Below are 21,309 nucleotides of genomic sequence, written 5' to 3' on the forward strand. Positions count from 1 at the left end.
CACTGGAGGCAGAATTAATTGGTTTAGAGGTGGCGTCTTTGTTTTTGTTTTTTTCTTTTTTAAGATCTCAGGATTGATATAAAGCAGAAAGACTGAGAAAGAGAAAGCCACTTTGTCAGTTGGCAGTCACTCTGGGATGAATGTCATAAGAGCTGCACAGAATTTAAAAGCAAAAAGCATTGTCCTCATCGTCTAATTGAAAACGATCCACAAACCTTCTGGTTCTCTGAGGAGGACCTTGGAATGTGCTTGCAGTTTCCAGACTGTAATTAATAACAGTTCAAACCATAGTTTTCAAGTGATTCTTCTCCCTCAGAACACCTTCCTCAGTTTTTTTTTTTTAATTGATAAAAATTTATTGCAGTTTGGCACCTAGAGTAATAACAACAGGAATACAATGTAATTTCAAAAAGAGTTAAGATTTCTTCAGCAAAATAGATGATTCACATCTTCAAGTCCTTTTTGCAATCAGTTATTAATATTCTTTCCTCATTTCCATCTAAATGACTACAGCAATACTGTTTTTAGTTACTTGACATTTTTAAGCCTGTAACTACTAGGCTATGCATAGCCCCACGTCCTAATCAGACATTCATTGCTCCCAGGTCTCCAACTGCTTGTACCCACCTCCTCTTTCCTCCCAATCTCAAGGTTACTCTTAATAATTAGTAAATGCAAAAAGAACTTTTAAAGTGGCAAGGCATGGCCCACCCACAGTCAGTCCAAGAGCAGTTCTCAGCCCTGCCTCACCTGGTTCTAGTTCAGCTGGCGGATAAGCTGATTGATGCGTTCACCCCGATAGCCAGGTGTGCCCATCTCCTTGAGGAAGCCCACTCTATTTTTGGTAGCATGACGGGCCACTGAGAGGTGGAAAGGGCGCAAGAACCATGAGATCTCCTGGAAATGCTTCCCCGGGAAGGCAATTTCATGAATGAGGTCTTCCAAGCAAATGACACCAAACTTCCCCAGGTGCTCCTCAATCACAGTGTTGTCTGTCAGAGGGATGGTCTTATTCTTGACCCTGGCTTGTCCATGTTTCAAAATGAGTTCCCAGGCAGACTTCAGATTTGGAAATCCCCAGGTCACATAAGGTTCCACTATACGCAGCATTTTTAGGTTCTGGGGAGTGACTTTTACAAAGACACCACTAAAAATTTTCTTTAGGCGAAATCTTGCAATGGTTCTCTGCACCAGTAAACTCACACCATCAATCCTTTCAATGCGTACGACAAAGGCGAAAGAATGTTTATCTGGCAATTCCAAGGCGTGAGGCTTCACTTACAGTCGTCTGACACGCACCTTGTCACGTGTCTGCCGCCAGGAATCATGTAGGAATGATTCCAATCGCTTAAACCTGGGCCCTTTTCCTTTCCTCTGCTCCTTCTTTGCCAAAAGTGCCTGCTTTGCCTGAGTGGCTTTGAGGGCTTGATAAGCCTTCCTCTTTTTCAGGAGATTTTCTGGAACCAAAGGGATTTTTCTTTGCTCTTGCTCCGCCATCTTTCCCCCCTTCCTCAGTTTTATCCGCCTGGAAAGTCTGTTACACAGATAACAGCTCTGGTGTGGCCAGGTGCAGTGGCACAAGCCTGTGGTCTCTGCTATTTTTTTTTTTTTTTTTTTTTTGAGGCAGAGTCTCATTCTGTCATCCAGGCTGGAGTGCAGTGGTACCATCTCGGCTCACTGCAGCCTTCACCTCCTGGATTCAAGCGATTCTCCTGCCTCAGCCTCCTGAGTAGCTGGGATTATAAGCGTGACCCACCGCACCTGACAAGTTTTTGTATGGTGAGTAGAGACAGGATTTACCATGTTGGCCAGGCTGGTCCCAAACTTCTGACCTCAGGTGATCCACCCGCCTTGGCCTCCCAAAGTGCTGGGATTACAGGTGTGAGCCACCACGCCTGGCCTAGTCTCTGCCATTTCACAGGCCAAGGTAGGAGGATTGCTCGAGCCCAGGAGTTCAAGTTTGAGGCTATAGTGCACTATGATTGTGCCTGTCAATAAGGATTGTACTCCGTCCTGAGCAACATAGACGGCTGTGGTGGAAAGGTGGCAGACAGGTCCCTGGGACTCAGTTTTATTGGACCATCTGCTAGGCCTTCCCGGACATGGCTCCTGAGACACAGATCCCAGAGCAGTTGCTCAGTCATTCATCAATCTCTCAATCTTCCACCATACAACTGTTTATTGAGTGCCTGCTATGTGTGGTGCTGGAGGTACCGTACTGAACAAGACAGATGGACTTCCATTTTCTTGGAGTTTACGTTCGAGGACAGGCATGAGAGAGAGGAGAAATAATCACTGTAAACCAGTGCAATGGTTTGAATGTGTCCTCCAAAAGTTCATGTGTTGAAAAGTCAATTATGATTGTAACACTATTAAGAAGTGGGGCCTTTCAGAGGTGATTATCAGGCCATGAGTGCTCTCCCCTCATGAATGAATTAATGCTATTATTAAGGAAGTGGGTTATTCATCATGGGAGTGGACTCTTGATAAAAAGGAAACGTTTGGCCCAATTTCTACACTGTCTGTGTCACATGTTCACTTGCCCTTCTGCCTTCTGCCGTAGGGTGACCCTCTTCAAATGCCAGTGCCATGCTTTTGGACTTCCCGGTCTCTAGAACTGTGAGCCATGTAAACATCCATTGTTTATAAATTACCTAGTCTGTGGTATTCTGATGTTGCAGCAGAAGATGGACTAAGAGTGCCAGTGGTTGCCAAACTTTAATTATCATCAAAATCATGTGGAAAGTTTGTTACATACAGATCTTTGGATCCTATGCTCACAATTTCTGATTCAAAAGGTCTAGAGTAGGGCCTGAGAATATGCAGTGAGAACTAGTTCCGAGTGATGCTAATACTGCTGGTCCTGAGACCACACATTAAGAGCTACTAAGGTAAACAATCAAGGAAGTAAAATACCTTCAGACACTGGTAAGTGCTATGCTTTCAGAAAATCAAATAGGGTAACAGAATAGGAAGTTATCTGGTGGTGGGTAGCTACTTTAGGTTGGGTAGCCAGGGAAGGACTCTCCGAAAAGGTGATGTTTGATCTGAGCAGGCCACCTAAAAATCTGGGGGAAGGCCATTCCATGAAAAGGACATATCAAGTGGGCAGGTGCGGTGGCTCATGCCTGTAATCCCAGCACGTTGGGAGGCTGAGGCAGCCAGATCACCTGTGGCCAGGAGTTCGAGACCAACCTGGCTAACATGGCAAAACTTCATCTCTACTAAAAATACAAAATTAGCTGGGTGTGGTAGTGCACGCCTGTAGTCCCAGCTACTCAGGAGGTTGAGGCAGGAGAATCACTTGAACCCGGAAGCGAAGGTTGCCATGAGCTGAGATCGTGCCACTGCACTCCAGCCTGGGTGACAAAGCAAGACTCTGTCTTGGGGGGAAAAAAAAAAAAGCTAGGCCCAGTGGCTCACATCTGTAATCCCAGCACACTGTGAGGCCAAGGCAGGCGGATCACAAGGTCAAGAGTTCCAGACCAGCCTGACCAATATAGTGAAACCCCATCTCTACTAAAAATACAAAAATTTAGCCAGGTATGGTGGGTGCCTGTAATTCCAGCTACTTGGGAGGCTGAGACACAAGAATTGCTTGAACCTGGGAGGTAGAGGTTGCAGTGAGCCGAGATCACCTCACAGCACTCCAGCCCGGACAACAGAGCAAGACTCAGTCTCGAAAAAAAAAAAGAGGCTGAGCATGGTGTCTCATGTCTGTAATCCCAGCACTTTGGGAGGCCGAGGCAGGCAAGTCACTAGGTCAGGAGTTTGAGACCATCCTGACCAACGTGGTGAAACCCCGTCTCCACTAAAATTGCAAAAATTAACTGGGCATGGTGCCTCGCGCCTGTATTCCCAGCTACTTGGGAGGCTGAGGCAGGAGAATCACTTGAACCCTGGAGGTGGAGCTTGCGGTGAGCCAAGAGTGTGCCATCATACTCCAGCCTGGCAACAAAATTTTAAAAAATGACATAGCAAGTGCAAAGGTTGTAAGCAGAAAACAAGCACAGCTTGTGCTTTTTGTTTTAAGAAATGAAATAAGACATTCAAAGTGCCAGGACTGCTGCAGAGTTTTGTTTTTGTTTTTATTTTTTGAAACTGAGTTTTGCTCTTGTTACCCAGGCTGGAGTACAATGGTGCAATGTCAACTCACTGCAGCCTCCACCTCCCTGGTTCAAGTGATTCTCCTGCCTTAACCTCCTGAGTAGCTGGGTTACAGGCACCTGTAGCAGGAGCGGCCACGGGAAACAGATCTCTCGAACACCGAATGGAGAAGGAAGAAGTTTATTCAGCCAGGAGCCTGAGCATAATTTGTCGAAAGCTCAGCTCATCTAACAAAGGAAGGTTTTGCCTTTATATAGCCTTATACTTTAGATATTACACGTGGAAGAATCTTAGGTTTATAGCTTTGGAAATAACATACGAAAAGGGTCTCAGTTTACAGCTTCAGGAATCACATATGAAAGGGTTCCGGTTTACAGTTTTAGGGCTCACATGTGAAAAGGTTTCTGGTTTGATCTTGTTTTAAGTAAAAATAGTACCTTCTGGAGAGTTTCCCCAAGACCAAGCCTGCCATCTACAGGAAGGTAAAACAGGAGGCGCCAGTCAATCAGCCTTTTCTTCTTTTGAAATGTAGTGTGATAGTCAAAGGGAAAGTTGATCTGAGATGTCTGGGCCTCCCTCTTCACACCCACCACCACACCTGGCTAATTTTTGTATTTTTTGCAGAGACGGGGTTTCGCCATGTTGGTTTGGCTGGTTTCCAACTCCTGGCCTCAAGTGATCCGCCTGCCTCGGTCTCCCAAAGTGCTGAGATTACAGGCATGAGCTTTTATTTTAATTTTTTTTTTTTTTTCGAGATTGAGTTTCACCCTTGTCGCCCAGGCCAGAGTGCAATGGCATGATCTTGGCTCACCGAAACCTCTGCCTCCCAGGTTCAAGCGATTCTCCTGCCTCAGCTCCCCGAGTAGCTGGGGATTACAGACAAGCACCACCACACCCAGCTAATTTTGTATTTTTTAGTAGAGAGAGGGTTTCTCTGTGTTGGTCAGGCTGGTCTCAAACTCCCAACCTCAGGTGATCTGCCCACCTCGGCCTCCTGAAGTGCTGTAATTACAGGTGTGAGCCACCACGCCTGGCTATTTTACATTTTAAATATGAATTCTTTGCTCTTAAATATCTTTTTGGCTATTGTGTGGAGAATACCATGGAGGATGGTGGTGGTGAGGGTGGCAGGGTGTATGGGAAAGCAACAAGAGAAACTGAGAGACAAGTTAGGAGGTCTTGCAGTACCCTGGGCGAGATTTGATGAGGGGAGGGGAAGTAGCAATGGATATGCTGAGAAACGGTCAGTTACGCAGCAGCAGCAGCAGCGAGGACTTGCTAATGAGAACGACACTTAGCATAATGTCTTGCATATTGTAGGTATTCAGCTAACAGTCATCAAATGAATGAATGAATAATGAAGCCCCCTTCCTTTCTGAAATGCATGATTATAATCCTTCACTTTACTGATAAAGCAAAGAATATTGTAAATTATTCTCCAAACTGGATTCCACTGTCTTGTTGGTAACAGTGGTTTTGTATATGTGTGGGTGGGTGGGTGGGTGTGCCTGTGTTACTTGAATTTTTTTGGATATAATATTCCCCTCCACTCTCCAACTCACTTATTAAGTATTTCACTCCTACCCCTTCCCTTTTCTTCAGATACAGTGCAGGTTTCCAACAGCTTGCTAAGAATTATTTTCCCTTTGTAGAGCGAATTGAGTGGGGGTGGCTCCAGAGCTCGGCAGTTCTCTTGGGAGGTGGAAGGGGTTGGTTGGTCTCCGGGTGCTCTGGTTGCTGGGAGAGGTGAATTGTGGGTGCTGGGAGTGACATGAAACTCTTCCTAGTGCACTGAGGGCAATAAGCAAGTTATTCCTTTAAGTCTATTTCTTGGAAGTGTTTTTATTGTTTCCACAGTATTTCATCCCTACTGCAACCAAAGGCAATCAACATATGGGTTTAATTTGACAAGGGAAAGGGCCATAAACAACTGTCAATTGTCAAAACCGTGGCAGATGACAGCCCTGATCTCTGCAATAGCAAAGAGGAGCCAAGCAGCCTGCTTTCGCACATCAAAGAGAGCTGTCACGCTGCTCAGCTGCTGCCGCTGGTTAAGTGTGAAGAAAATATCTCAAACACAAGTCATCTCATCCGAGGAAATAAACCATTGTTTCAGCACAAGTTTCAAAAATTAAATTATAATAAAGGCCGAAAATCTGTTTTTTCTTTGCAGAGATGACACTGAAATCCTTCCACCAGCCAATAGGATTGATTCCAAGGTCGGGTTTAAACTTGCTTTGCTGCTGGGACCCTGGAGGTCTGTGGAGCACAGTGGGCCTCCTGCTGAGCCTCTTCTCAGTCTCTCAGAGACTGCATTTGTCCCTGCATGTTTTCTTTCTGAATATTGTTTTCTTTATTTCTTCCTTTCTTTCACAGGGTCTTGCTCTATCGCCCAGGCTGGAGTGTGGTGGCACAATCCTGTGGGACCACAGGCACATGTGCCACCCTGTCTGGCTAATTTACTTTCATGTTTTTGTAGAGATAGGGGGTCTTACCATGTTGCCCAGGCTGGTCTTGAACTCCTGGGCTCATGTGTCGGCCCCCCGCAGCCTCTCAAAGTGCTGGGATTACAGGCATGAGTCACTGCACCTGGCCTCTGAATGCCATTTTCTGGGTGATGTCTCAGGATGGGTTTTTCACTTATGTCTGTCTGTCTGTATTGCTTTCCTGCAAACCCATTTCTTCTCTCTCCCCCTTGAATAGGCATGTATTACAAATCTTAAATAGCAAAACATAAAACTATCCAAAGGCTGTGCACAGTGGCTGACACCTGTAATCCCAGCACTTTGGGAGGCCGAGGCAGGTGAATCACCTGAGGTCAGGGGTTTGAGACCAGCCTGATCAACATTGTGAAACCCTGTCTCTACTTTAAAAATACAAAAATTAGCCAAGCATGGTGATGCATGCCTGTAATCCCAGCTACTTGGGAGGCTGAGGTAGGAGAATCCCTTGAATCAGGGAAGTGGAGGTTGCAGCGAGCCAAGATTGTGAAACTGCACTCCAGCCTGTGCAACAAGAGTGAAACTCCAAGTCAAAAAAGAGAAATTGGCCAGGTACAGTGGCTCATGCCTGTAATCCCAGCACTTTGGGAAGCTGAGGTGGGCAGATCACAAGCTCAGGAGTTCGAAACCAGCCTGGCCAATATGGTCAAACCCTGTCTCTACTAAAAATACAAAAATTAGTTGAGCATGGTGGCAGGGACCTGTTGTCCCAGCTACTTGGGAGGCTGAGGCAGGAGAATCACTTGAACCCAGGAGGTGGAGGTTGCAGTGAGCCAAGATCGCACCACTGCACTTCATCCTGGGAGACAAAATGAGATTCCATCTCAAAAAAAAAAAAAATCACCAGGAGGTGCTCATTTAAGTTCAAGGCTGCAGTGAGCTATGATTGTGCCACTGCACTCCAGCCTGGGCTCTGTCACACACACAAAAAAAAAGCACTTATAATTATCCAACATGTAATATGATTTCTTGTTTAAAGTCTCTCTCCCAACCCTAGAATGTAGCACCATGAGGACAGGGACTTTTTTTTTTCTTTTTTTTGAGACCATTTCACTCTGTCACCCAGGCTGGAATGCAGTGATATTGACTCACGGCAACCTCCACCTCCTGGGTTCAAGTGATTCTCCTGCCTCAACCCTCCCAAGTAGGTGGGATTACAGGTGCATACCACCATACCCAGCTAATTTTGGAGGTATTTTTAGTAGAGATGGGGTTTTGCCATGTTGGCCAAGTTGGTCTTGAACTCCTGGCCTCAAGTGATTCACCTGCCTAAGCCTCTGAAAGTGCTGGGATTGCAGGCATGAGCCACTGCACCCAGCCAGGGATTGTCTTTTCTGTTCATTGCTATATTCCCAGCACTTAGAACTTTACCTGTAATGTATAGGTAACGAGTGCTCAATAAATACTTGTCTAATGAATGAATGACTGCACTTGTAAGAGGTGCATATGAGTTTCAGGCTGGAAAAACAAAGCAGAAGAGGAGAATGTCTAATGAAGAGGAGAATTTCCTGATGTCTATATCAGGAAAGCAAACATTTTTCCAGAAATCCCTAGCAGATTTTTACTTACATCTCCTTAGCCAAAACCATGCCACATGGCAACCCATTGCTGTCAGAATCTCGGAAGAAGAGTATTTCTACCTGGGCACACTGCTTTCCTTGAACAAAATTATCTTTTAAGCAAGGAAGAAGGGAAGAATGAATATTAGAAATGCAATCTGTAGTGTCTACCAGTGGGTTTATCCTGGACCTGATCAAGCAGAATCTGAGAATGGTTATTTATTTATTTATTTATTTAGACGGAGTTTTGCTCTTGTCATCCAGGCTAGAGAGTGCAATAGCACGATCTAGGCTGACTGCAACCTCCATCTCCTGGATTCAAGCAATTCCCCTGCCTCAGCCTCCTGTGTAACTGGGATTACAGGCACCTACTACCATGTCCGGCTAAGTTTTGTATTTTTAGTAGAGATGGGGGTTTCACCACATTGGCCAGTCTGGTCTCAGACTCCTGAATTCAGGTGATCCACCCGCCTCAGCCTCCCAAAGTGCTGGGGTTACACGTGTGAGCCACTGCACCTGGCTGAGGATGGTAATTTTGATGCAGGTACTCTTGGACCACATTGTAAGAAAAATGGCTGGGGTAGGCCTGGCGAGGTGGCTCATGCCTGTAATTCCAGCACTTTGGGAGGCCAAGGAGGGTGGATCACAAGGTCAGGAGGTCAAGACCAGCCTGGACAAGATGGTGAAACCCTGTCTCCACTGAAAAAAAATACAGGCCGGGTTTGGTGGCTCACACCTGTAATCTCAGCACTTTAGGAAGCCAAGGCAGGCAGATTACAAGATCAGGAGTTCAAGACCAGCCTCACCAATATGTTGAAACCCCATCTCTATTAAAAACGCAAAAATTAGCCGGGCATGGTGGTGGGCATCTATAGTCCCAGCTACTCAGGAGGCTGAGGCAGGAGAATTGTTTGAACCTGGGAGGTGGAGGTTGCAATGAGATGAGATCCCACCACTGCACTCCAGCCTGGGTGACAGAGTGAGACTCCATTTCAAAAACAAAACAAAAGAAAAAAGAAAAACCAAAATTAGCGGGGCGTGGTGGCGGGCACCTGTAATCCCAGCTATTCGGGAGGCTGAGGCAGAGAATTGCTTGAACCTGGGAAGGGAGGTTGCAGTGAGCCAAGATCATGCCACTGCACTCCAGCCTGGACGACAGAGCAAGACTCTGTCTCAAAAAAGGAAAACGAAAAATGGCCTGGGTAAGAGAATGAGCCCAGGTTGAATATTTTTCTCTCTCTCTTTTTTGAGATCGTGTCTCGTTATGTTGCCCAGGCTGATCTTGAATTCCTGGACTCAAGTGATCCTCCTGCCTTTAGCCTCCCGAGTAGCTGGGATTTCAGTCATGTGCCACCATGCCTGGCTCCAGATTAAAATTTTCTAAAGCCATCCTGGGTGATGGACACACTGGTGAAGAACATCTGTTGTGCTGGCTGCCAAGGGCCCATTCTACTCCACTCCTACTCCCATCATCTTTTTTGAGAAATACTTTTATTTCCACCTCATCCCTCCGCCATCTGCATGGGTACAGCCATGGGACTCTTGGAGGTTTTGTTCGTACATCATATTCCCACCCACCTGACCCAAACTGCTAAATCAGAGTCTCATTCCCATGAATTTGGCATTGGGACTGAGATGCTAAATCTCTCTGGATGGCTGGATCATGTAGAGAGCTGCCAGCAGATGTATTTCCTACATCATGAACTGGAGCAGCTGAAGACAGAGTGTGAACCCCTCACAGAAGGCAGTGTGATGAAACAGAGAGGGCCTTTGTAGTGTTTGAGTCCCTGGTACTAGGTCATTCCTGAGGCCTGGGTCTGTCCTTGCCCTTGGATGTCACAGCATGCTTCTGGGTCAGGCCAGCTTAAATAATTATTTAGTTGTGGCCAAGAGCTCTAACACTCACCCTATCCATTCTAAGCCAAGGGGACAGAGGGTAGTGTTTTCTACACCCCAGCTCTAGGTTCTGAAAACAGAAAGAAAAAACTCTGTGGAGAGCAGAGCAGGCGTCCAGTTTTGGAGGAAGAAGTGAAACATGGCAGTTTCCTTGTCAACAAACTGTCTATCAACAAAAGACCAAGAGCCCTAGGCCAAGGGAGAGTTTCTACCCTCTGGCTGTTTCTGTGGGGCTCAGGAAAACCACATGCTGTACAGGTGATCCCACTGCTGACAAAGGAATTAGTGGTTTTACAATAGGACCTGTAGGCAAGGGTCTGCAGATTTGGTCTAATGCCCAACCTTGCCCGTGGAGATAAATCACTCTGTCCTCTGTCCCTGGCTATCACCACTTGGAAACCATGTATAGTGCCTGTCAGTTTTCCTGAGGTACACACAGGCTAGAGAAGTAGTGTGGCAAAGAGGGGAAAACATGGGTTCTAGAGCCTGCAAGCCCAGCTTCATCACGAACTGGGTCTTTAGCCAGTTATTTGATTTCCCTTACTTCCATCCCTAAATCGGTCACTATAATCCTCTCGCCAGGAGAATGAAATGAGTGTGAGTGTGTGTGTATGTGTGTGTACGTGTAAAGCACCTAACATAATACCCAGCAAACATCCCAGAAGCAGGAGAGCCACTCTGGCCCTGGAACCCTGTTAGAAATCAGGGTGAGAGGCTGGCACAGAGACAGGACGTCCCTCCAAGAAAGCTGTCAGTGCCAAAATAGCTGGTTTACTGCCCATTTTTTGCGCCAGACAAACCTCAGTGCTCCCCTAGGAGTCAAGGTTCAAGGCTTTGTGTTTGTTCTTTAGCAGTAACTACTTTTCATTTCCTCTAAGACCTCCACACTACAGAGAACTAGTGGCTAGAACCCAGCAGGAGGGAACAGAGGTCCCAAGAAGAGAGGCTAGGGAAACTAGTCTTTCTTTTTTTTGGAAACAAGAGTTTCACTCATGTTGCCCAGGCTGGAGTGCAGTGGCACGATCTCGACTCACTCCAACCTCCGCCTCCTAGGTTCAAGCGGTTCTCCTGCCTCAGCCTCCCAAGTAGCTGGGATTACAGGTGTCTGCCACCATGCCTGGCTAATTTTTGTATTTTTAGTAGTGAAGGGCTTTCACCATGTTAGCCAGCCTGGTCTCAAACTCCTGACCTCAGGTGATTCACCCGCCTTGGCCTCCCAAAGTGCTGGGATTACAGGTGTGAACCAATGCACCCAGCTGATATACTCTTGGAAAAACAAGGAAGAGAGAGAAAGGAGAAAATGAAAAAAGGAGGGAGTAAAAGTAGAAAGAAACAAAGGGAAGAGAAAGCAGACAGTCAACTCCGTGACGATACTCATTCCTTTATTGTCAACTGTGTTGATTGGAACAGGGCTGGGGCCTGCAAGCTGCTGGCAGCACCCAGCTGCAGGTGCATTTCAGCTCAACAGAGGCCTCCATCCTAAGCCAAGGGGACAGAGGGGAATGGTTTATATATATATTTATATATTACATATGTCCCGTATAGTCATATGTATAGAGTGACAAGAATGGGCCACCGCATTGTTAACTGTTGTCCTAAATAAAGACCATAGCAACACACATGGGAATTTGGTCCTAATCAAGGCCCTTACTTTGTCAATCATATGTTTGATACACCAAAAGGAAAAGGAGAGAAAGAGAGACAGAGAGACTGAGATCCAGCCACCCCTGGTGGCCCTGTTCCCAGCAAATCTTACGCTGAGTGTAGTGTCTCCTGTGGAGGCAAACACACACACAAACACACACACACATACACACATACACAAAACCGCAGGCAGGAGCTCTTCCTCCAACCATACCTTGGGCCCAGCCCTCGGACTGGGGGTGCTGATTTGGGTATATTGTGCTATAAGACTGTGAGGGAGGAGTGACAGGACAATGCAGGGGCGATGTGTCCAAGTGATGAATAGGGTGACACGTGCTGCTTTGTCCACGAACGAGAAAGAGGTCAGTGGGAGAGGCTGTGCAAACCAGCCCTGGAGGTCCCCCTGCGCCCAGGCCACCTGGGGAATTTCTACACACAACTCCTGTCCCAGCCACAGTCGGACCTCTGATCTGAATCCCGAGTCTCAAATAATCTCTTGGGCTCTGATGAAAACTGTGATTTCCTGGAAGGACAGGAGCAAATGGCAACTGGGTGGCTCAACCCTCTAGTCCAGTAATGAAGCAGAAATGACAGCGTCGTGGAGTTAAAGCAGACCCAGGCGTGATCCTCAGAGCAGAACTTCAACGATGTAAGAAGCATTCATTTCCTGAAGGAAAGAGAATAACCCTGCCGCCACCTCCCACACCCCCCATTTCAGGCAGATCTGTCAGTCTCACGGCTTCACCCCAGTGACAGCCCTCTTCATATTCTCGGAACTGGAGACTTGCACTATTAGGGCACTCTGAAATCCTCTCTCACTCCCTTGCTTTCCTTATTACCTCTTCACCCCTCCACCAAAATATACACTTAAAAAGCCAGTCAATAAACATTAACCATTTTTTTTTTGTAGAAATTTACTTATCACTTGAGATACCTGGAGACAATTTGGGCCATCACAAAGGAAGGTAAGGAGTACCCCCCTAGGAACCAATTTGCATACCTAGTGAATAAAGGATCTATTTTCACAAAATAATACCTTAAAAATGTGACTCAGAAACAAGGGTAATAGGCAAAGCTGGAAAAGATTGTGCCTGGGCTTGTTTCCTGGGACAGATGAAGGGAAAAAGCAATAGATGTTAGCATCTTCAGTTAGCCAGGGGTAGAATGACATTGACTCCTCCCACTGTGAACGGGGTCCAGGCGGCTGCAGGGAGAAATACTCAAAGCAGGTGGGAGCAGCCTCCTGAAAATGGGGAGTTGCCTTGATGGCCTGTCGACCAGTGTGACTTCTTGGAGAGGACAGAAACAAAGGGATCTGGTGGAGGGACTTCCGTTGATGACTGTTCAAGTTGTCTCAGTTGTTGTTCCATTTCCTGCAGGTTCCAAGGTGATGGCAACTGGTCGGTCCATAATTCCGATCCAAGGTGGGCAGAAAGCAGAGTTTGGGAAGCCATGAGTTCTTGTCAAAGCTGAAGGGCATGGGCTATGTTGGTGAGGTTATTAATGTCCTGGAAAAGGAGCCAAAGAGGCTGAATGAGGTTGTCTGAGGCTCAGAAAGTGGAAAGCGGGGCTGTGTCAACAGGGAGCAGATGCCAACACTGTCAGGATGTCTCTTGTCCTCGGGGAACATCAAGCAGTTTCCTAGTCCCAGAAAGTGTTCAGGGGCTGCTCACCATCAGTGTGGAAGAAGATGGAGATTATGCAGTGCAGTGGGTAGAAAAGGGACTATCTTCTCAGGCACTGGCTACCTTCCCTTCTGGAGGCAGCTGACATGAGGATGAGCCTGAGGTATGACTGGGGGGCTCTCAGGTCAGAAGAAAAGGAGGCTACACAGTGACCATAGTAGGCCCAGACAGCTCAGGCGAGGGCATCTCCCCCCAACGAACTGAGCTCTGCGAATAAATAACATGAATTAAATAAAGGAGGGGAAGAAGAGCAGGCAGAGTCACCGCCTGCCAGATTCTCACCCCTGCACACACGCACACGCACATGCACGCACACGCACACACACCAAGCGGCAGACAAGATGAGCCAGAGTTGGTGGCCCCAGCCCAGGAGTCTATCGGATGGGCAGCCTGACATGAACGTTGTCACTCATGGTCCGCCACTGTCGCAGGGCGCAGAGAAGCAGAGGCCAGGGAGGCATGTGTGGTGGAAGGTGGAGGCCGCTGAGGACTCTGGCACCTGCAGGGGGATTAGGCAGGCGAAGGGGGAGGTTAGAAAAATACAGGAAACAGGGAAGTGAGTCCTCTCCTCTTTTTTTTTTTTTTTTTTCCCCTGAGACGAGTTTCGCTCTTGTTGCCCAGGCTGGAGTGCAGTGGTGTGATCTTGGCTCACTGCAATCTCCGCCTCCCAGGTTCAAGCAATTCTCCTGCCTCAGCCTCCTGAGTAGCTAGGATTACAAGTATTCACCACCACATCCAGCTAATTTTTTGTATATTTAGTAGAGACAGGGTTTCACCATGTTGGCCAGGCTGGTCTTGAACTCCTGACCTCAGGTGATCCATCCACCTTGGCCTCCCAAAGTGCTGGGATTACAGGTGTGAGCCACCATGCCCAACTGTGAGTCCTCTCCTTTGCCCTGTCCTGTTGCTGCAGGAACCCCTCCAACATCCCCAGTCACCCCTTGCCCTTCCGGCCCTTTGGGTGCCACCAAAACCCTCTTTAGCTTCGCCCAGCCCCTGCAGTTCTCTGCCTCCTGGGTCCAGTGCTGCCACGGACCATGAAGGTACTGACCAGGATCTGGACTTTCGGACTTTAGATGTGGAAGGTCTTTCCAGAAAGCTGTCCAACCGCATAAGCCTCTCCATGTGTAGCGCACGAGGGTCTTGTTCTTGGTCATGAGAGAATTCCATCTCAAAGACAGCTGGAGGGGACACGTCCAACTCCAGAAACATGATGTTTTCAGCCTGTGGTGGGAATTTCATGCCAGATGTGAGCAGTGCCCTGGTGAGTATGCCTTCTAGACACTCAGCCAGTCTGGGTATAGCAGGGCTGATGAGGGGGTTGAGGAAGCAGAGGCTGTCAGTGTCCCCTCCCCTCCCATAGGCTCTTTTTTTTTTTTTTTCTTCCTGGGTTCAAGTGATTCTCCCGCCTCAGCCTCCCAAGTAGTTGGGATTACAGGCGCCCATCACCACACCTGCCTAATTTTCGTATTTTTAGTAGAGACAGGGATTCACCATGTTGGTCAGGCTGGTCTCAAACTCCTGACCTCAGGTGATCCACCTGCCTCAGCCTCCCAAAGTGTTGGGATTTACCGATGTGATCCACCACACCCAGCCTCCCTCCCATAGGCTTTCGCCCCTCCCCACTTCTTACCCTGTACCTGGGGTGGGACCCCATTGCCATGGCAACCCGAGCATACTGGCTGATAGGCCTCTTGTAGCCTACTGCAGATGTTGGTCGCTTCTTCATCTGGCTGTTATTGCTGTAGGGAAGAGACTATATTAGAAAGGATTTCGGTGGAACACAAACAGCAAACATCATGAGGGCCTATCATTCAGGTAGCCAGGACGCCCTGTAGACGGCAAGTTCTGGAATTTTCCTCTCCTTGCTCTATTTCAGCTTGACAGCTGAAGCTAGTGCAGTTGTCCCCCTCATCCGTGGTTTTGATTCCCATGGTTTCAGTTACCGTGGTCTGAAAATAAGCAAGTACAGTACGATCAGATGTTTTAAGAGAGACCACATCCACATCACTTTTATTAGGGTATATTGTGTTTTCGTTGTTGTTGTTTTGAGATGAAGTCTCGCTCTGTCACCCAGGCTGGAGTGCAGTGGCGCAGTCTCAGCTCACTGCAGCCTCCACCTCCCAGGTTCAAGTGATTCTCCTGCCTCAGCCTCCTGAGTAGCTGAGATCACAGGCATGCACCACCACACCTGGCTAATTTTTGTATTTTTAGTAGAGACGGGGTTTCACCATTTTGGCCAGGCTGGTTTCAAACTCGTTATCTCATGTGATCTACCCACCTTGGCCTCCCAAAGATCTGGGATAACAGGCATGAGCCACTCCACCCAGCCTTATTAGAGTATATTGTTATGATTGTTTTGTCTTATACATCGTATGTACCCCATTAACATATACACCTACTATGTACCCACAAAATTATTATTATTTTTTTTTTGAGACAGAGTTTCGCTCTTGTTGCCCAGGGTGGAGTGCAATGGCGCGATCTCAGCTCACCGCAACCTCCGCCTCCTGGATTCAAGCAATTCTCCTGCCTCAGCCTTCCAAGTAGCTGGGATTACAGGCATGCACCATCACGGCCGGCTAATTTTGTATTTTTAGCAGAGATGGGTTCTCTTCATGTTTGTCAGGCTGATCTCAAACTCCCGACCTCAGGTGATCCACCCACCTCGGCCTCCCAAAGTGGTGGGATTACAGGCATGAGCCACCATGCCTGGCCAACAATTTTAAATCATAATAAAATTTAAAATAAACAGCATATATAGGGTTTTAAGATCTCTAATGGATGCAGTTTCAGCATCCACTAGAGGTCTTAAAACGTATCCCCTGTAGCTAAGGGGAGACTACTGTGTAACACAAAGAGGCACATGTTAATATTTCTTCACTACTGTTGCTTTAAATTGTTTCTGCAGTAGAAAGGACTGACTGAAGGCTGAAATGAAATCCAGTCTCACTTTACTTGTAGCTTTATATACTTTCTTTTTTTTTTTGAGATGGAGTTTCACTCTTGTTGCCTAGGCTGGAGTGCAATTGTGCAGTCTCAGCTCACTGCAACCTCTGCGTCCCGGGTTCAAGCGATTCTCCTGCCTCAGCCTACTGACTAGCTGGGACCACAGGTGCATGCCACCAGGCCCAGCTAATTTTTGTATTTTTAGTAGAGATAGGGTTTCACCATGTTGGCCAGGACGATCTCTATCTCTTGATCTTGTGACCCACCTGCCTTGGCCTCCCAAAGTGCTGGGGTTACAGCTGTGAGCCACCCTGCCCAGCCAATTTTCTTTCTTTATTTTTTTTTAGACAGAGTCTCGCTCTTGTCACTCAGGTTGGAGTGCAATGGCATGAACACTGCTTACTGCAACCACCGCCTCCCAGGCTCAAGCGTGTCTTATGCCTTCGCCTCCCAAGTAGCTGGAACCACAGGCGCGTGCCAACATGCCTGGCTAATTGCTGTATTTTTAGTAGAGATGGGGTTTTGCCACATTGGCCAGGCTGGTCCTGAACTCCTGAACTTAGGTGATCCGCCTGCCTCAGCCTCCCACAGTGCTGGCATTACAGGTGTGAGACATCGCAGCAGCCTAGTCAATTAATTTTCAACAATGGTGATAAGACACTTCTATGGGGAGAGAATAGTCTTTTCAACCAATGAGAGAACTGGATATCCATGTGTAAAAAAAGGTTGGATCCTTACCTTGCACCATACATAGAAATTAGCTCAAAATGGATCATAGATCTAAATGTAGGGGCTAAAACTCTATCTCTTAGAAGGACATATGGGTAATTTTTCATGACCTTAGATTAGGCAATGGTTTCTGGGTTTTTTTTAATTTTTATTTTTGAGATATGGTCTCCCTCTATCACACAGGCTGGAGTGCAGTGGTATGATCACAGCTTACTGCAACCTCAACCTCCTGGGCTCAATGCCCACTTCAGCCCCCTGAGTAGCTGCGACCAGTCATACACCAACAAACCGGGCTAATATTTTTCTTTTTTTGAGACGGAGTCTCACTCTGTCGCCAGGCTTGAGTGCAGTGGTGCAATCTTGGCCCACTGCAGCCTCCGCCTCCTGGGTTCAAGCAATTCTCTTGCCTCAGCCTCCTGAGTAGCTGGGACTACAGGCATGTACCACCACGCCCAACTAATTATTGTATTTTTAGTAGAGACAGGCTTTTACCATGTTGGCCAGGATGGTCTCAATCTCTTGACCTCGTGATCCGCCCACCTCAGCCTCCCAAAGTCCTGGGGTTACAGATGTAAGCCACCGAGTCTGGCTTTAAAAAAGTTTTCAAATGCATATTCTTTGACCCAAATTACCCCTCCTAGGAACTTCACTAAGGAAATAATCAGAGATAAAGAGAAACATTGACATGCAGGGGATGTGCTCAAGTTTTTTTTCCTATAGACAGGGTCTTGCCCTGTCACCAGGCTGGAGTGTGACAGTGAGATAACAGCTCACTGCAGCCTTGAATTCTTGACCTCGAATGGTCTTCCTGCCTCAGCCTCCTGGGTAGATTGGACTACAGGCAGGTGCCACCACACCTGGCTACTTTTGTTATTTTTTGACAGGGTCTCTCTATGTTGCCCAGGCTCATCTCAAACTCCTTCCCTCAAGCCATCACTGCAGCCTCCCAAAGTGTGAGCCACTGTGCCTGACCCTGAAGCATTATTTACAACTGTGAAAGATTAGCAACAACCAAAATGGGGTTGGTTAAAATATTAGGACCCAGTTAAATTCTTATTGAGTCCTATGAAGGAAATTTACGTAGCAATAAAATTTTTGTGTGGCTCTACGTAGATGCAGAAAGACTGCCACAATATATTAAATAAAAAGCAAATAAAAAATTAAGTTTTTGTTTGTATTTTTAAAAATTTATCTTAGAGATGGTCTCTTGCTGTGTTACCCAGGCTGGTCTTGAGCTCCTGACCTCAAGTGATCCCCCAGCCTCAGTGTCCCCAAGTGTTGAGCTACCACACCTGGCTGGTTTTAAGGAAATGTGTGCATATGTGTGTGTCTGCTTAGGAAAAAGTCTAGATATTCAACAAAATATTGACAGTTATAATCTTTGAATTGTGTGATTATGGTAATTTTGATTTTCTTTCTGCCTTTCTACAATATCTCAAGTTTTTTTACAATGACTATGTATAACTTTGTTTCTAATTAATTAGTTCAAACATCTACAGAAAATCATATATATCTGTATGCCTGCCATCCAGTTTTGTCAAGAGTGCTGCTGTGAACATTTCCACAGGTATTTTCATGTTTAGATTGAACACTTTCCCTGGCGTATGTTTCCAGGAATGGAAGTGTTGCATTGCAGGGTATGCGTATTTTCAGCTTTACTTGATATTGTCAATTGCTTTTGAAAGTGGTTATACTTACGAACGTTTCCATTGCTCTACATCCTAGGAGCTCATTGTGTGCTTTTTACTTTCAGCAATTTGGTGAGTGTGATTTATTAATTTTTTTTTTGAGATGGAGTTTTGCTCCTGTTGCCCAGGCTGGAGTGCGATGGCATGATCTTGGCTCACTGCAACCTCCGCCTCCCGGGTTGAAGCGATTCTCCTGCCTCAGCCTCCTGAGAAGCTGGGATTACAGGCATGTGCTACCATGCACAGCTAGTTTTGTATTTTTAGTAAGACAGGGTTTCTCCATGTTGGCCAGGGTGGTCTCGAACTCCCGACCTCAGGTGATCCGCCTCGGCCTCCCAGAGTGCTGGGATTACAGGCGTAAGCCATCACACCCGGCCAGTGTGTTGTGTTAAAATATTGTTACGACGCTGAACAAAAACAAACAGAAAAAACAAAGAAAAGAAAACAAGAAAGCCACTTCCATTTTAAAAAATAAAAGAAGACAGGTTTTGGAGTAAGTCAGATCTGGGTTTCAATGCCGGCTCTGCCCCTCAAGCTCTGTTACCTGGGTAAGTGGCTTACCATCGCTGAGCCTCAGGCATATCATCCCTATCATACAGGATTGCTGAGATTAAACAAGACAAGCACTTAGTACAGTGCGCCCGCTACGGGGCTAACACGTGGCAGCTGTGATTATGATTTATTTTCAATTCCACTTGCTAAGGGGATACAAATGAAATGAGCAAGGGTAAAACTCAAAAGGCGACAGTTGGAAGAGGAGAATAAACAGGCCAAGCAACTCCCAGAGAGGACATTCTGCCCTTGAATGGCAGAACAAGCTGTGCAGGAGCCACAGAACAATGGCTGCCTGCTGCAGCGGCAGTGACAGGAAATAACAGTCTTGTGGTTCAGTGGATGAAGCATATAAAAAAAATGCTATACCCCATTCTCCTGACCCTTTCTGTAGATGAAAACGAGGAAAGATAGGGCTCCAGAAGCCCCAGCTGGGTCTGCAGCTGAGCTTACATTTTACAGGATGGTGGGAGGTGTGCCCGTGAGGAGAGGCAGCCTCAGTGGCAGTGGTAGCAAGGAGACAGTCCTGCTGCAGTCGCGGCTGGAAATGCAGAGCTGTCCCCTCTAAGAGGGGAGTGAGAAAATTAGGAAAACAGCAACTTATTTACAAGGTGCTTCTATGCAGTTCATCTGAACTTAACAACCTCCCAAGGTGTGGATACAGCAAAGGAGACTGAGGCTCAGGGAGGTGTAGCGCCTTTTGTGTCCAAGGTCATACAATTAGGGAAAGACTAGGAATCTGAATCTTCCCATGTACTCCTTTTAAAATTATTATTATTGGCCAGGCACAGTGGTTCACAAGACGCCTGTAATCCCAGCACTTTGGGAGGCTGAGGCAGGTCGACCACCTGAGGTCAGGAATTCGAGACCAGTCTGGCCAACATGGTGAAACCCTGTCTCTACTAAAAATATATAATTAGCTGGGCGTGGCATGTGCCTATAGTCCCAGACACTTCGGAGGCTGAGGTGAGAGAATCACTTGAACCCAGGAGGTGGAGGTTGCAGTGTGCTGAGACTGCGCCACTGCACTCCAGCCTGGGCAACAGAGGGAGACTGTGTCTCAAAAACAAATAATAATAATTATTATTATTTTGTGGCCAGGCATTGTGGTTCAAGCCTGTAATCCCAACTTTGGGGGCCAAGACAGGTGGACCACCTGAGGTCAGGAGTTCAAGATCAGCCTGGCCAGCATGGTAAAACCCCTCTCTACCAAAAATACAAAAATTAGCCAGGCATGGCATGCGCCAGTAATCCCAGTACTCAGGAGGCTGAGGCAGGAGAATTGCTTGAACCCGGGAGTCAGAGGTTGCAAAGAGCTAAGATTATGCCACTGCACTCCAGCCTAGGTGACAGAGTGACACTCAGTCTCAAAAAAAAAAAAATTATTATCATTTTGTGCAATTTCTGAATCGGGTGTTCTTCATTCTATGCCACAGAGGGTGTTCCCCCCAAGGACTCTTTAGTCTGATCTCTCAGGAGGACACTAGAACAGACGGGGCAGAGAGTGCCTTTGAAAGCTCGGGCGCTGTGAACAGGACAGAGAGACAGGGCTGGGCGAGCAGAGCAGTGGATCAGCGCGAATTGGCAGCCTGACCCAATAAAGATGCCAGGGCTATTCTGGGTGGCATGTGGGAGAGAAGGGTTGGGGGAAGGGAGTCTGTAATTGGGGCACCGACCTTCCCATCGACTCCCTCTTCTACCCCAGGCCTACTTTCCAAGATTGATCCTCTGTAGGAAGGAGGTTGTGGCAGCACGGAGCTGCAGCCTGGGTCTGCATTTATGCACCCCTCCCTTTAAGCACCCGTCCCTGCAGGGCCCCACAACCACAGTTATCCTGCAAGAGCTGACGCATTCTCCTAGGACCCTCCCTCCGTAATTGGCTGCTATCATTTTTTCCCTTTATTATTAAAAAGTCATCTCTCGGCTCCATCTCAGGGGTTGACACCATTCTCCTTCCTGGCTGTTTGATCACTCCCTTTCCCCTTTCCTTTCTCTCCTT

The 21,309-nt window shown here is 47.1% G+C and overlaps 1 protein-coding gene and 1 pseudogene across 1 annotated transcript in view; both read right to left on the reverse strand.

Annotated features, from left to right (window-relative positions):
- Window positions 1-358: 358 nt before the first annotated feature.
- Window positions 359-1,497, reverse strand: LOC116545315 (annotated as a pseudogene).
- Window positions 1,498-11,424: 9,927 nt separating this feature from the next.
- The window catches only part of KIF3C (kinesin family member 3C), a 49,128-nt gene continuing 39,243 nt past the window's right edge, over window positions 11,425-21,309 (reverse strand). The window contains exons 6-8 of the mRNA XM_032271880.1: window positions 15,026-15,134; window positions 14,444-14,616; window positions 11,425-13,891 (exon numbers count right to left, since the gene is read on the reverse strand). Of these exons, the coding sequence (XP_032127771.1) occupies window positions 13,798-13,891; window positions 14,444-14,616; window positions 15,026-15,134 (376 nt within the window). The 3' untranslated portion in view covers window positions 11,425-13,797. The remainder of the gene's footprint in view (window positions 13,892-14,443; window positions 14,617-15,025; window positions 15,135-21,309) is intronic.

The sequence above is a fragment of the Sapajus apella genome, unplaced genomic scaffold (assembly GCF_009761245.1).
Source record: "Sapajus apella isolate SASKATOON/1434 unplaced genomic scaffold, GSC_monkey_1.0 scaffold258, whole genome shotgun sequence".
NCBI lineage: Eukaryota > Metazoa > Chordata > Mammalia > Primates > Cebidae > Sapajus > Sapajus apella.